We start from the raw sequence: 17,100 nt of genomic DNA on the forward strand, positions 1-17,100 counted from the left end.
GAATTAGTGTTTTTGTATTATTTAGATAAATACCCGGAAATGGAATAGCTGATTCATGTGGTAGTTCTTAGTTTTTTGAGGAATCTGCATATTGGTTTTTATAGTGACTGCTCCAGTTTACAATCCCACAAACAGTGTATGAAGTTTCTCTTTTCTTCACATCCTCACCAACACTTGTTATATTTGCTATTCCTTCTCTTTTTGATAATAGCTATTCTGACAGGTGTAAGGTGTTATGTCATGGCTTTGATTTCCATTTCCCTAGGAATTACTGACGTTGAGCATATTTTTCTGTGTCTATTGGCCATATTTATGTCTTGTTTGGAGAAATGTAGACTCAGATTCTGTCCTTATTTTTTTAATGTTTATTTATGGTGGAGGGGGACAGATCGTGAGTGGGAAAGGGGCAGAAAGAGACAGAGACACAGAATCCAAAGCAGGCTCTAGGCTTAAGCTGCCAGCACAGAGCCTGACACAGTGCTTGAACTCACGAAATGTGAGATCATGACCTGAGCCAAAGTCAGACACTCAAACTGAGCCACCCAGGTGCCCCTCTCCCAATTTTTAAATAGGACTTTTGTTGTTGTTGTTGTTTTTGAGTTGTAGATGTTCTCTATATATTTTGTATATTTATACCTTATCAGATAAATGGTTTGCAAATATCTTCTTCCATTCACTAGGTTGCCTTATCATCTGATGATGGTTTTCTTTGCTGTGCAGAAGCTGTTAATTTGATGTAGTCCCATTTGGTTTGTTTTTGTTTTTGTTTTTTGTTTTTTTGTTTTGTTACTCTTGCCTTTGGAGTCAGATTGCAAAGATGGCACTAAGATCAATGTTAAGGAACTTAGCACCTATGTGTTCTTCTAGGAATTTTATGGTTCCAGGTCTTCCATTCAAGTCTTTCTATTTTGAGTTAATTTTTGTGTGTGGTATAAATAGTAGTATATTTTCATTCTTTTGCATGGTAGCTGTCCAGTTTTCCCAACACCATTTATTGAGGAGACTGTCTTTTCTCTATTGTATATTCTTGGCTCCTGCGTTAAAGGGACGCATTTTCTAATCAGTTCCTGGAACATGCATGCAGAGAATCTTGCCTCAGGGTGAACATACCTAAAGTGATGTTTCCCATAGTGGGTTTTGTGACACAGTTGAACTATGAGACCCTAACCAGTAAGAGTTCTTGCTGAATTCAGTTAGAGAGAAGCAGTTCAGCATTATGTTTGAAAGCTAGACTCTGTGATCAGAAACACATGGCTTTATCATTTATAAATAATTTCAATCTGTTACTTATTGGCCATGTGACTATGGCAAGTTAACTTCAGTTTCTTTTCTGTACAATGAAAATGCTGAGAGCCCACCTACTGGTGTTATCCAGTCAAATGAAACAATACATTCAATGTGCTACCCTAAGAGATAATACCCAAGATGTTGGCTATTGTTGGTGATATTCACCACCTGCCTCCTTAGAGTATCAAAAAGTGTAATGGCACATTAAAGAGTGAGAAGTCCTAACCTCTCATCTCAGTTACTATCCCGAGAACCTGAGAGTAGACCTTTTAAGGTCTACAATGAGAATCGGGTTGAGGGTTAGGTATGGGCTATTTTCTGCTTTAGATGAGGCATGTCTACCACCACTCTGGGACTAGGGTGGCAAACCTCATTCGCATTTTCAGGAAGCAAAATTGATCCTTCGGGCTTGTCTTTCGGGTTTAAGATTTAAATTCACCTCTCTGGTTCCCCCTTCTGGATGTATTATTTCTGGGTCACTTGGTTTCTCTCTCCCCTGCCTTGAATTTTGACGCTAATGAATAAGCTGAGAGGAAAGCTATGATTGTCCACCAAAACAGATGGGGATAGTCTTTTAAAAGTGAAATAAAACTTTCTGCACTTCATAAAACCCAAGTTACCTCTCAAATTAGCCCCTCGAGAGCCAGTAAGAAAATGACTTTTCTTAGGGGTTTATGGTAGGAGCAGTGAGAGGTGTCAAGCTTGCTTATATCACCAGGTCCATCAGTTTAAATCGACATTTTTTTTGCATGGTGTTGTTGAATCCTGAAGGTCCAGAGCTTCCTTTTCACTATCTGTCCTGTAAACCCTCAGTCTGTCTCCAGATTTAGAGCAGGACGCATGTCTGCCTGAGAGAAGATTAGGATTTTCTGTTAATCTGGTTGCCAGGATCATTTATGTGTTAACTAGGTCCTGTGAGTCTTTGCCCCCAGGGGGCAGAAGACCTTGGCTTCTTTTCTCATTTACCTGTGTGGGGCCGCTCCCACCGCATAGAGGAGGTGAAGGAAGGGCATGCTATGAAATACTGTTTCTGGCACTCACTTCAATCAAACCCTGCTTTTCCTAATTGATGTCTGAACCTGCTCTTGGAGTCCCTAATGAAAATCTCCAGGATGCTCCGAGCATTCTGGCCGTCTTTGTAATTTCTGCGGATCCCCTGCTAATCCCCAGGCTGAGAAGTGAGAGGTTCCAATTGATTTGCTGTGACTAGTTTGCTGTCTTTGGGTTTCCATTCCTTAGAAGTGATGTTTGATTTTCTGTGCACTTCCCTCTCACTGAACGGCGCCCTGAATAAACGCCATAGGTTTTGCCACAGGAAAGTTCAGCAGTTCCAACATGCACACTCTGCTGACATTCAGATCCACAGATTGTCCCACACACTGATGGTGACAGTCTTTGACAGGTCTGAAAAACCCTAACTTAGTTATCTTTCCTGTAGCAATACAGAAGGACTATTTCACCAAGCCTTATTCTCAAAGTCTTTCATTTTTAAAAGAATCCTATTACATTTATTTTATGTCGACAAATACTCACCCAGGCCCTAGGGTTACACAAAATGATGCCAACAGAGTAGGGGGGGAAATGAACCATATTTTGAGGGAAGTGAAACTAAAATCAGTTACATAAGCAAAATGAAGATTGTACTGTCTTGACATATGACAACCCAGACCAAGTCAGGGAAGAGGCCAAAATCCGGCTGCTAAATCCAGCTCAGCACCAACTAGTGGTGGCCTTTGGGAAGCATCATTGAATTTCTTCATCTGAACTAGATCTGTGATTTCCAGGTCACCAAGATGTATCTGGATTGTCTAGCCCTCAGCCCAGTCCTACTAAATTGGAATCTCAAAGGAAGGGATCTGCAAAACACACACGCACCCCACTCTGATTCTTTTGAACAATAATTTTAGGAAACACTGAATTAGCTAATGTTTAGGATGCTTTTAGTTCCAAGAGGATGCTATCTATGATTCAGCAGTGAATGGGGAAAAAATCTGAAGAGTAAATTCATTAATTCATATGTAGTACTGTAGTCAATATTTTATATTTTTTGAAAAGTTAGTTAATGTGATGGTTTATGTTTTATGGATCTAAGTATTCTTCAGATTTCTCTTTTCTCTTTGATTTATTCATTGTAATATCTGGCCCATCTAGCTCGGGGTGTTGTATTAAGGATAAATGAGATCAAGATGTGGAAGTTTGTTGTTGTTGTTATTATTATTGTTATTATTATTATCGCTATTACTAAAATAACCACTGTAAAATTGGCTCTGCTTTTATGAGTTTGATAGATCTGCTGGTGTCTTTGGCTTTGTTCCTTTGATAAAAGCCAGACAAATAAGCAAAATACAATTATTTCTTTATTACTTTTTATTCAAAAATTTCGAGTACTTATTATCTACAAAGCATTGTGCTATGTTCTGTCTAAAATGTTTCAGGGCGCCTGGGTGGCTCAGTTCGTTAAGCGTCCGACTTCAGCTCAGGTCACGATTTCATGGTTTGTGGGTTCGAGCCCTGTGGTGGGCTCTGTGCTGACGGCTGGCTCAGAGGTTGGAGCCTGCTTCAGATTCTGTGCCTCCCTCTCTCTCTGACCCTCCCCTGCTTAAGCTGTCTCTATCTCTCTCTCTCTCAAAAATAAATAAAAATTAAAAAAATAAAATTAAATGTTTAGAGTACCTTTTCTTTCCTTTTTTTTTTAAACCTGGAAACTTCCCATTCAGTATTTGTTAAAAAAATTTTTTTTTAAATATTTATTTTTGTTTGAGAATGAGAGAGACAGAGTGTGAATAGGGGAGGGGCAGAGAGAGAGGGAAACACAGATCTGAAGCAGGCTCCAAGCTCCAAGCTGTCAGCACAGAACCCAACACTGGGCTTAACTCACGAACCAAGAGGTCATGACCTGAGCTGAAATCAGATGCCCAACCAACTGAGCCATCCAGATGCTCCTATTTGTTTTTTTTTAAGTTTTATTTATTTTTTTTATAAGCTCTATACCCAACATGGGACTCACACTTATGACCCTAAGATCAAGAGTCATATGCTCTTCTGACTGAGCCAGGCAGATGCCTCCATTTAGTAATACTTTTAAATAAATAAAAGTTTTATTGAATGAATAAATGTATCATTCGTGCATCAAGTATCAGTGCATAAGAAAATTAATAATATGTGTTAGGCGCATTTATTCAGTTTATAGAGAATACATGATACACATTTCAAAGAGAAGACTCCTAGCAATAAAACCACAGGCCCACAGATCAGTAGCTGTGAGTTTAGGATGCCTTTTGCTATGCTTTCTTTTCCTCCAGGACACATTGCTGTAGGAGAGAGGAGTTACACCAATATTCTCTTCCAGGGCTTCAAACCTGAACAGTGGCACAAACCTATATATGAGACCTTGGTTATGGGAATTGGCAATGGCAAATCATATTTGTGTAGTGTTCCATAATTAATAAAATACGTTCCCATCTAAAATTTCATTTCTTTCCTCAATAATCCTCTGGTGCAGCAGGGAGGTCCTGTGCAGGGAAGGTATGGTGCCAGGACTAAAAACAAGGCCTCCTAGGTCTCGGTCCAGCCCTCTTCCTGTTTCTTCCATGATACCTCTGCTTCCACAGCTGGAGTGGCAATATGAAGGGGGCTCTCCTCCGTATCTGTTCAGGGGTCTTCTGTTGTGGGAAAGATATGGGAAGAGTGATGAGCTAGTTCTCTTAGACTCTCATGGGCACCAGTTTTAAACTCTCATGATCTTGTATCTCTTCTTTCCTCTTGTATCTATCCCGGTGTCCTCTAAGGTGGAGTTAATGTTTTCTGACTATAGATCACAATTCCTGAGTAAGAGGATGTTAATCCATCATTTCATTTAATCTCTAGAACAATGAACACATTTACTATGTCACATTAAGGCATTAAAGTCTTATGTGGATATAATGTGAATAATATGTGAGAATAATATGAACCTGGTAGAGGGGCAACAATATGTTAGCATTCATCTCCAATCCCCCACTCATCCCAGAGGTTCTGAAATTAACTACAGGCAGGGCTGAAGGAGCCTTCTTGCGCTCAGGCAGAAGAGACCGAGGCAACTAATCTGGCTGTAGGAGATGAAGCTATTCTCTGGCATCATCTTGAAGCATCAAAGACAAGCTCTGTGCAGAGTCAGCCGATAATATGTGCTCAGGTTTCCAAAGAGAGGTATCAGGTTCCCCAAGCAGGTGTTGAATACTTGGGAGTCTGAGAGAGAAAGTGGCATCACCTAGAACAGGAGACGATAGCGTTAGGGTTCCGGGCAAGGCTGTGCAGGAATAAAAAATCCAGTGAGGTCTATCACCCAAATTTAGCAGATAAAAATATAGGGCAACTAGTTAATTTTGAATTTCAGGTAAACAGTGAAATAATTTTTTAGTGTAAGTATGTCCCATGCAATATACACGCAATTCAGATTTAACTGGGCGTGCTGGATTGTATGTGGCCATGCTAACGAGGACAAGGCATCTCAGAGTGTTCGCAGGGTGGCATTTCAGTTTTCCCTGGTTCCACTTGAGACCTTTTCTTTCCATCATCTTCTGTGTCATTACCCTGACATTGCTATGACATTACCCTGAGGTTCTTTCTGTTCATAAGGTGAGAAGAGGAGGTGGGCTCCATTTCAAAAATGATAATATCTGTACTATTATTTCCAATTTACATAATTAAAAGTTACCTTCATACCCTAGCCACAATAGAAAACAGGTGATTTCTTTTTGAACATAAAATGGCATTAGGCAGATCAGAGCAGAAAGTGGTTTTCTCTTCAAATAGTTCTTTTTTCACAATTGGGCAATGTTCATTTCTTATCATCAATTTGTGAAGAAGATGATTTATAAAATTAAGTAGGAATATCTACAGGAACTTGTTCTCTATACAATTGTCTTCATTTAAAATATAAAGCCAGTAATTAAGAATTAAGTCTACTTGTATTAGCTGTCATACGGAAATATTTCGTGTAAATCATATAAAATCCTGAAAATTTCCTTCTTCCCACACAGGTCCTGCACCCTTCTTAATTTTCTCCCATGGAGGCAGTATCTTTAGGATTGACCTGGAAGGAACTAATTATGAGCCATTGGTGGCAGATGCTGGCCTATCAGTGATCATGGATTTTCATTACAATAAGGAAAGACTCTATTGGGTAGATCTAGAAAGACAACTTTTACAAAGAGTTTTTCTGAATGGGACAAGGCAAGAGGTAAAGTACATTTCCCGAAATATTTGAGGGATTTCTGTATAGGCTGTATAGATAATTTGCAATGTATAGATGAATGGAAATTATATTCCAATTCAAATGTTTCTGGCATTTGTAGATATTTATTTACTTACTTTAAAGTTCATTTATTTATTCTGGAGGAGAGAGACAGAGAGAGGAGAGAGAGAATGCCAAGCAGGCCCCATGCTGTTGGTGCACAGCCCGAAGCAGGGCTCGAACTCATGAACCATGAGGTCATGAGGGAAAGTAAGAGTGGGATGCTTAACTGACTGAGCCACCCAGGCACCCCATAGATATTTATTTAATCTGTATCTGTGGCATGTTACTAAACAAGCCCATAAACATGACAAGGATATTCAGAAGCCACCAAAAGGAATCAGGATGTGAAGGTAATTTTGAAAATATGTAAGTTTATGAAGTCCAGATTATTTATATGACTGGTTCCAGTGGTTCTCAGCTGAAGGCAATTTTGCCCCTCAGGGGATATTTGGCAATGTCTGGAAACATTTTTGGCTTTCATACCTGGATTGGGAAAGAGGGAGAATGTACTACTAGCATTTCTAGTGGGTAGAGGCCATGGATACTATGAAACATAAAATATATAGGATGGCCCCCACAACAAGGAATTATCTGACTGCAAATGTCAGTTGTGCTGAAGTTGGGAACCTGTTTTGTCTAAATGTCTGTCATGGGGTTTTAGCACCTGATATTTAGGAGAAAAACCTTTTTTGATTCTTAAGGTGTTTGCACTCTGGAAAAAAAATAATAAAGCAGGTGTCAGATCTAGAGTATTTTGCTTCAAGTACATACAAAAGATCTTTAGTCTTTCTCCGTAACTGATGGAGCCCTTAAATGAGTCCCAGGAGGAATGTTCTCTCAATTCCTGAGAAGTGGATTATAGAGACACGTGACTGGAGAAACCTTAAGCATTTATTCCCAACACAAAGTGCTCATTGTTTTGTTTGTTTTTCTTTAAACCAAACCTTTCTCCCTGCAGTTATTCTTAAAAGCTTCAATTAAATGCTAATCTCTTTCATCACGTCTCTGATACTTACTAATGTCACCTTTAACAAGGATGGCTACTCATTATTCTCTCACCATCCATAGAAGAATAGTTTCAAAATCTTGAGTCTCAAAATCTGGAGAGTTTCCTGTCACAAGCTAGGAAAAAAAGTTTAACAGTTGTGAATTTGTGTCAAGTCATTAGGAGAGGATTGAGTTGATGCCTAAAATCCACCATTGTATTCCCTTCTTTGGATTAAAACATTGTTTAAAAAGGACACCTGTTAAAATATAATTTACCTGGGTAAGCTAGATATTAGCAACTGATTAAATGGATTGGCTAGATTACTTTGTCTGAGGTATAGGAATAGTACAAGCTCGTGACATTGTTTGATCTGTGCCCATTCCAAGTTCAGTAATGTCATGTCAGTGGCTGGAAATCAGTGATGGTAGGAATATTTACAAGCCAAGGAAATCTGCAACCACACACATCAGGGCTTCGCCACACCCCCTCCCTCCACCCCCCAGGAAGACTGACTGGTTTACCTGTGTGCTCTGGAATTAGGAGATAAGAGAGGTTTTTGTTTGGTCATTTTTATCATGCATTTTTCTCTGTGGGCTCTCCTACCCAAGGGCATAAAGAGAAGCCCTTCCCTTTGGACCATAGGGTCAGAGTGTGAGGGCGCTGAGGACTTGTACAAAAGGAGGGGCCTGATGGAAGAGGAGGGGCTGTGAAAGTGGGACTCTAATGAGAAATTCATTTATTTTAAAGCTCTGCACAAATGTCAAGGACATCTTTAGAATCTGACAAAGCTTAGAATTGGGTTCAGGTGAGGGGCACCTGGGTGGCTCATCCAGCTTCAGTTCAGGTCATGATCTCACGGTTTGTGGGTTCGAGCCCCACGTTGGGCTGTGCTGACAGCTCAGAGCCTGGATCTTGTCTTCCAATTCTGTGTCTTCCTCTCTCTCTGACCCTGCCTTGCTCAAGCTGTCTCTCTCTCTCTCTCAAAAATAAATAAAACATTAACTTTGTTTTTAAAAAAAAGAATTGGGTTCAGGTGAGGATATGGAAACTTCCATTAGCAAATGGATAAAGTGTCTTTAAAATAGCATGGAAATTCCACTGTTATTATAGTTGAAAATATTAGCACATTATGGTTGATTGCCTAATTTCAATAAGCACAGGATAGTTTCCTACTTTATTTNAAGCCACTCAGGCGCCCCCATAGTTTCCTACTTTAAAACTAAAATACAAATCCTATGCCCAGAAACATTCATGTGGTAGGGTTAACATTGCTCCATCAAAACAATGGCACTGATCTGTGCCATATTTTAAGGTCTTGTGAGTCCATAAAAATGACAAGTACTTAAAAGAATAGATTTTTCTACACAAAGATAAAAACAGTTTTGATGTGAATGAGAAAATATTAATATTTTGACATTTGATTTTACAGACAGTATGCAATATAGAGAAAAATGTTTCAGGAATGGCAATAAATTGGATAAATGAAGAACTTATTTGGTCATATCAACAGGAAGGAACCATTACAGTAACAGACATGAAAGGAAACAACTCCCGTGTTCTCTTAAGCTCCTTAAAATACCCTGCAAATGTAGCAATTGATCCAGTAGAAAGGTAACTGCTCTTTTCAGACACTGAAATGTATTTCAAAACTCTGATGATAATACCTGGAATCATAATATTTTGAACTCAAAAAGACCTTCTCATTGACAAGGATGCCTGGATTTGAACCAAGGCAGGCTCCCTGTACAGATAGTGCTTGTTTATACTGTAATTTGCTGCTCTAGAAGCACAATTGCTTTTTTAACTTGAATCACATGGAATTTCCACAGCAGGGCAATAAATATTTGTTGAATTGGAGTTTCATTCAAAATAGTCAAACTCATCTTGGGGGCCTCTGAAATACTGAAAGCGGTGACCATTTAAGTGACTTTACATTCAGTTACGTGTCTATGTAATGTGCTTCCTCTCAGGTTTATATTTTGGGCTTCAGAGGTGGCTGGCAGCCTCCACAGAGCAGATCTCAATGGTGCGGAAGTGAGGATTCTATTAGAAACATCAGAAAGAGTAACAGCCGTTTCACTGGATGTGCTTGATAAACGGCTTTTTTGGATTCAGAACAATAGAGACGGAAGCAATTCTTATATTTGTTCCTGTAATTATGATGGAGGTTCTGTACATTTTAGCAAACATCTTACACAGTAAGTTGTGCTTTTGGTGTGAAAAACAATTGCTGTGTGAAGTTTGTCCAGCTAAACTGGTGGAGTGGTTTAGCACAGACGGGGGAGTCCAAGAGACTTGAGTACCAGTTCTAGATTTGCCACTTATTGGACAAGTGACTTCCAGAAGGTTACATAACTTCTCAGTTTCCTTTAATGTGAGGATAACAGTAGTAGCTGTTTCTTGGAATTATTGTGAAGTTTAGTAAAATTAATTAAGAAATGCAAATAAAAATAATTAACAGAGTTTTGGTATCTGGGGAGTTCTCACATGTTGGTTACAGTTTATTCTTTCTGGAATTACTATGTCATGTATTTGTGAAGCACCTATGATTCATTTGATTTGCTATCTTGCCTGAAACTGACTCTCTCCCGCTTGTGGCAAGAGGCAGAAATTAGTCAAGTGTGAACTGGATATAACCAGAATCCACTATTATACAATTCCTATTTTCTTCACTATTTTATTTTCACCACACTTAAGTGCTGATTAGCAAAAGAATAAGACAATGAAGTTTAAGCTAGGAATTATATCCCATTAATTCAGATTATGACTACATAAATAAAAATTTAAATTTAACATCTGCTTCTAAACCTAAATAGGAAACAATTGAAAAGGTGGGTAATTAAAATGTAGTCAATACACTGAAATGAAGTGAAATGTGAATAAGCCCAGAAAGAAATGTTCTGTTATTCTTTGTGTTTCTTTTGTTTTTGTTTTTGTTTTTTTAGGCACAATTTGTTTGCAATGTCCCTTTTTGGTGATCGTATCTTCTATTCAACATGGAAAAAGAAGACAATTTGGATTGCTAACAAACACACTGGGAAGGATATGGTTAGAATCAACCTCGATCCATCATTTGTACCACCTGGTGGAATCAAAGTAGTGCATCCACTGTTACAGCCCAAGGCAGAGAATGATGCCTGGGTGCCTGGTGAGTAATCTTTGACCTTGAACAGGGTCTGGCACTTAGTCCCCACCTGTCCACCTGATCAAGCCAGACACTTAAGGGCCATCCTTGATTTCTCCCACTGCCTCATCTCCGGTTTCCCATCTATCACCAAATCCTTTTCATTCTACCTCCTAAATACATCTCAAATATCCATTTCTCCTCTCTACTGCCACCACCGTAGTCCAAACAACCAGGATTTCTTGCCTGGCCTGTTGTAGTAGTAGCCACTCAACTCATCTTTCTCTGTTTCCCTCTTGCCCTTAAATAGTTAATCTGATCCACTAATTCCCTTGCTTAAAATCCTTCAAAAACTTTCCTGTGCCTGTAGACTGAAATGTAACATTTTACCAGCGCGATCAATATTTGATGAAACTGATCTAACACTCCTCCTCCCCTCACTGGACTCTGACTCAAGTCTTTCCATAGTTGCTCCGACATGCCATCCCCTTCATGTCTCTAGACTTTTGCAGTCACTCCTTTCTCTGCCCAGAATTCCTTTCAATTCTGAGCTTAAGTATCACTCCTCAGGTAGGCCTTCCCTGGTCATCCAGTCAAGAGGAGGCAAGGGCCCTACCTCTCACCACCTTTATTTTTTTTCCTCAGTACACTCTTCATAGAACTCATCCTGAGGTATAGTTACATATTACTTTGCTTTCTTTTTTATTTTCTCTCCTGCTTGATTATAAATGCCGTGCAGGCAGGGACCATGTGTGGTATGTATGTATTATTAATTTATTCAAACCACCCTATATTCAGTGGTTATTGATTTATTTATAAATGAAGAATTTTAGGTAACATTAATAAATGAGTGGATTAGCTGAATCTAGTCATAGTCCCAAATTTCTGCTTTCAAATGCAGTCTTCTCTGTTTGAATTCTTTAGCACATCCTTTTTTTAGGTAGGCTCCTCGGTATGGCTTATCTACCATGCAAATGATGTTATACTAACATTTCCTATATGTAAAAGCTTAATTTCAAGCAGGCTTTGACACATATTTAATCTTATCCCCAATTAGCCTTGTGAGGTTCTGAAGCCGAGGTGGAATTGTTTGTTTTCTCTTCTTTCTATCTGTTGGATGCCACTGGGGTTTGGTAATAGTGTGGGAAATGGTAGGGACTGTGAGTCCCTGCCACAATTAGTATATAAATGTGTTTGTTCCTGCCCTAGACATAGCTCCTGAAGAGAGCTGTGGAGACTGAACAGGAAGACAGGCATGAGATTGCTGAAGGGAGGCTAGAATCTAGGGCAACTGACATTATTATTACTTATGTCTTCAAGGAGGTAACTAATAGTGTAAGTGCTTCTTAACTGACTTCTTTAAAAACTTAAAACTATAATTTAATTTGTGTAACGACTATGCTTTTAACGCAAGTAATGAAGAATTCGAAGACTAAAATAAATCCCAGAAGATAAAATGTTTAGTCAGGTAAGTTATTTTATAAGTATTTATTTATTTTTGAGAGAGAGAGAGAGATAGAGAAGCAGAGAGAGAAAGCGACAGAGGATCCCAAGCAGGCTCAGCGCCATCAGCGCCGTCACGAGCTGTGAGATCATGACCTGAACTGAAACCAAGAATCAGACACTCAACCAACTGAGCCACCCAGGTGCCCCAGATAAGTCATTTTTTGAAAACTGATGTACTTGAATTTCCAAAGCAGAAGTTGTGGGAAACAGTTCTTCTGTGGGTTGGAGTATACCATTAAATAGCAACAACCTGGTGGAAGTGTTATAAATGACATGGTGACCATATTCCACACATGAACAGTGAAACTGATATTTCCTTTCATGGGAAATTCAAGCTGTCTTCAAATAGGATTCATTGTCCAAGTGCTGATGACTCGCAACAACATTAGAACCAACAACTACTGTGAATAATTATTGTCATTCGTAATAGTTATATGGATAGGTCCATCAGCATCTCTTACATTTATGTGTAGCCTCATAGTATCCAAAGTAGTTTCATGAACACTATTTTATCGGTTTGTCACAGTAGCACTGTGAGACAGAAAGGTCAGCAATCACTCATTTCATAACTGAGAAATCTAAAGCCTGGAGAAGTAGAGTGAGTTTTCCAAGATTACACAGCTTGTTAATGATAGATTTTGAGGGAAAAAAATCCTGGTGCTAAGTCTGTTAGTTTATTGTTCTTTCCACCATAAACTTTTTAACTCTTCAGAATCCTTCACTATTATTCAGCTTTTTTTGCTAGGGAAGTCAAATACGATAATTGAAAGCATGAATTTCAGAAGAAAATCTATAATGACTTATTACAAAACAGCTTCAAACAATCTGGCCAATAACAACATTTGGTTGAGAAGCTGCTGCCAGCTGCGGGGCTAAGGCTAAGCTGAAATCTAGAAGATGATGACATTGGACATATTGGCTTTATTGGAGATATTGTGCTTCATGTATACTCCAATTGTGAAGGACTTTTGATTTCAAGAACACTGTTACTATAGCCATCATTAAATAGGTGTAAATTGTTTTAGTGCCTGGCAGAGGAGGAATTCTTTACATGGGACTTATGGTCTGTGAATCTCTTGATTGTATGGTCAGACTAAAACATGCAATTGTCCCACGCTAGGAAGACGGTATAGAGCTGCCATCAGGTTCTCAAAGTGCCTTCACATTTAAAGACATACTACTCTTGAGGCTGGTTAGTTTCTTCTGGATAGTGGACTTATAACAGGTGAACGGTAATAGTACTTTGGTTTGCAGGGCATTTAGTCGTGAGATTACTTCAATGGGGAGATAACAGAAAAATCGTGTAACGTGGTTGATATTATTATTTTACATAAAATGTAAATATTTATACACATGAGGGTATCAATAAACTTACCTCATGCCAAATGCCTAAGCTATCATTTATCAAAGCATGTTCTTTAGAAAAAACACTAGTTCTGTGGGATTTTATGGGATTATTTGGGGGCCAAAAAAGTTTCAGGGTTAAATGATTTGGACAGGCTGGGTTAAATTAAATTAAAGGGGATGTCTTTTTCCCAAGTGATTCCCCAGAACCACTTATCTGGCTAAGTGCACTGTTAGTATCCAAGGGCCGTACAACCTACACAGTTTTCCTGTTTTATTTCCTATGCAGCAGCCCGCTTGACTCCTGAATCTATTATTTCTAGCCAGACCGCTTTCTTGATATCTAGACCAATAAGAAAAAAAGAGAGACTGAGGCACAGTGAGAGTTGAACTGCAGAGAAAATGGATTTAAAACATTGGGGATTTATTCATAGCATATGAAAGTGAGCAGCCCCAGTGAAGACTGTCCATCCAAGGGCAAGGCCACAGCACTTCAAAAGGAAGACTACAGTAATTTGCTGGTTTAGATAATCCATGGCTTAGAGCTTATATAGAGGAGCTGGTTGCAGCTGATGGCTGAGCCCCGAGTCCACAAAGTAGAGCCACGGTTTCACCATAAGGCTGGTTTTCTGATGCTTCTGAGCAGTTTCCTGAGAGTGGTCACTCAGTTCTCTCATCTGGGCCACACCTGCCTGCTGTCTGCACCCTCGGGGCTCAGGGTCCTGCCATGGGCATGTGGAAAGTTTCCTGATTAAGGCCCATATATTTATCTGCCTTCTGAACATTTCTACTTGGATTCCTTGCATGAGCTTCAGGCACAAAGGAAATAATTGACCTACCCACTGTAACCTCCCTTTGCCCTGGCTCCAGGGAAATCACCCTGTCTCGATGAGTGGCATCTCACCTCCATCTCCCAAGGCAGAAATCTGAGTGTGACCCTTTCTACTCTCCTTCCCATTCCTACCCCATCAACTCAACCTCCAGCCCTCAATAGTTCTCCCACCTGCCATCGAACCACTCGTGCGCTATTTGGCAGCAATCCATCCCTAATGTCTGCTTCATCAGTACCCCTGCCTCTCTTTCCCATGCTGCAGGGAGCATAACCCTTTAGAAATCAGAGACCAGGGGCGCCTGGGTGGCTTAGTCGGTTAAGCATCCAACTTTTGCTTAGGTCATGATCTCACGGTTCGTGGGTTCGAGCCCCGCGTTGGGCTCTGTGCTGACTGCCAGCTCAGAGCCTGGAGCCTATTTCAGAGTCTGTGTCTCCCTCTCTCTCTGACCTTCCCCTGCTCACGCTGTCTCTCTCTCTCTCCTAGAAATAAATAAAAATATATAAAAAAAAAAAGAAATCAGAGACCAATCATTGGTTAAAACCGATCAACAATTCTGTTGCCAATAATAAAAGTCTAGTCTCTTAATTCAACCTGTTCATAGCTGTTCACAGAAGGTTCTCAGCTTCATCTCTTGCTATTACGTGCATCACATTCTGTGCTGCAGCCATGTTCAAAGGTTTCATTTCCTCCCACAAGACATGCTTGCTCTTTCCCCAGGTCTTTCAGCATGTCTGGAAACCTGCTTTCTCCTTCTCCACATGGGCTCATTCTCCTCATCCTCTGAGAAATAGCTCAAAACTCCTCCTTTCAGAAACAACTTTCCTGATCCACTCATGGTGAGCCTCGGTTAGCTTTTCGCAGAGTAACAGGTTTCCCTCACCTGGCACTTATTTTCTTCTTCCTAAATTTTCTTACTCCTATGAGGACAGGAGGACACCTCTCCATTGTACTCTCAGTGCCTAGAGGACATTTTATAAATAATAGTTGAAAAAAAAAAAAAGAAATAGCAAGAAGCCCAGAGATATGCTCAAAATGTTTTGTATAGCCTATTCCACAACAGAAAATACAAGATTTGTTCTATAAAAAAGTAAATAAATAAACAATAGTTGGGAAAAAAAATTGAAAGAATACCCGTTGTCACTCTCTCCCTGAAATGATATGCTCAACAAGTTTTAAAGAGGTTCCCTTGATCCAACAGACAGCCTTCACTGGGGCTGCTCCCTTTGGTTTATTATAACTAAACTCCCAATGCTTTAATTTTTTAAATATGTTTATTTATTTTTGAGAGAGAGAGAGAGAGAGCAAATAGGGGAGGGCCAGAGAAAGAGGGAGACACAATCCAAAGCAGGTTCCATGCTCCAAGCAGTGTGTCAGTATGGAGCCCAATGTGGGCTGTGAATCGCAAGATTATGACTTGAGCTGAAGTCGGATGCTTAACTGACTGAGCCACCTAGATGCCCCTAAACTCCCAATGTTTTAATCAATTTTCTCACTTAATTCCCATTGTGCCTTTGTGTTTTTTTCTTTCTTCTGTGAATTGGTCTAGATCTCAAGAAAGAGGTTTGAGCCAGAAATAATATATTTGCGAGCCACATGTGCTGCTGTGTAGGAAAGAAAATAGGACAACGCCACAGGCTTTATCATCCTTAGAAATAATAGAAATAGGGGCAGCTGGGTGGCTCAGTTGGTTAAGCATCTGATTCTTAATCTTAGATCAGGTCTTGATCTCAGTGTCATGAGCTCAAGCCCTGCATTGGGCTCTGTGCTGGGCATGCAGACTACTTAAAAAAAAAAAAAAAGAAAGAAAGAATAAAAAGAGTCATAATTATTGAGTGTGTGAAGAATTATCTTCTCTGGCTTTACCCATACTATCTCATTTAATCTCCAGAACAATCCTACGAACTAGATGTGGTTATTATTACTGTTTTATATATTAAAAAGCTGAGTTGCAGAAATGGCACAATATATTGTTCAAGGTCACACTCTGGAGGAATTGGGATTTGAACCCAGCTAGGGTGACATCATGTTTCTTCCCCAATCACACTCTTACTATTGTCTATCATTTTATCTCTTAGATTTTGCCTTGTTTTCCAAAAAACCTGTAATTTGGTGTATTCTTGTCTATCCATGGCCTCCTAGGGGTTAAATGCTTTGGTGTGCACAGACCATGGGGCTGAAACCTCTCTCTCTCTCTCTCTCTCTCTCTCTCTCTCTCTCTCTCTCACACACACACACACACACACACACACACCCCACACACACTTTTCCCCCAGCTGTCACAGAACTGATCACCCATTTTTGTTGGCATGATAAAGTCACTAGGCAACAATGCTCTCCTGGCTGCTCCAACACTAACACTAACACTATTATATGAATCTCAGAGCCAGTGTGGGAACTCCTTTGTATACAGTGTTAATGACATTATTTCAAGCTCAACTTCTGGCGATTTTTGCAACTAGTTTGCTCACAGATATTATTTTACAAACTGTCCAAATATTTTTGCTTTCTTCTTCTTTGTTTCTTTTTGTATTCTTTAAATGTAGATTCCAGTGGGACCCCTAGGTGGCTTACTCAGTTAAACGTCTGACTTTGGCTCAGATCATGATCTCGTGGTTCACAAGTTCAAGTCCCACATGGGACTCTGCTGACTGCTCAGAGCCTGGAGCCTGCTTCTGATTCTGTGTCTCCATTTCTCTCTGCCCCTCCCCTGCTGGTACTCTGTCTCTCTCTCTTCTCAAAA

The 17,100-nt window shown here is 39.7% G+C and overlaps 1 protein-coding gene across 4 annotated transcripts in view; it reads left to right on the forward strand.

The window, feature by feature from the left end:
• EGF (epidermal growth factor) overlaps nucleotides 1-17,100 on the forward strand; it is a 101,063-nt gene that overhangs the window by 21,177 nt on the left and 62,786 nt on the right. For all 4 annotated transcript variants that reach the window (XM_077778466.1, XM_077778463.1, XM_077778464.1 and 1 more), the window contains exons 2-5: nucleotides 6,309-6,508; nucleotides 8,983-9,164; nucleotides 9,524-9,751; nucleotides 10,499-10,701. In XM_077778466.1, coding sequence (XP_077634592.1) covers nucleotides 6,309-6,508; nucleotides 8,983-9,164; nucleotides 9,524-9,751; nucleotides 10,499-10,701 — 813 coding nt within the window. The remainder of the gene's footprint in view (nucleotides 1-6,308; nucleotides 6,509-8,982; nucleotides 9,165-9,523; nucleotides 9,752-10,498; nucleotides 10,702-17,100) is intronic.

This window comes from Crocuta crocuta, unplaced genomic scaffold, assembly GCF_008692635.1.
Source record: "Crocuta crocuta isolate KB4526 unplaced genomic scaffold, BGI_CrCroc_1.0 scaffold587, whole genome shotgun sequence".
In the NCBI taxonomy this organism is placed as follows: Eukaryota; Metazoa; Chordata; class Mammalia; order Carnivora; family Hyaenidae; genus Crocuta; species Crocuta crocuta.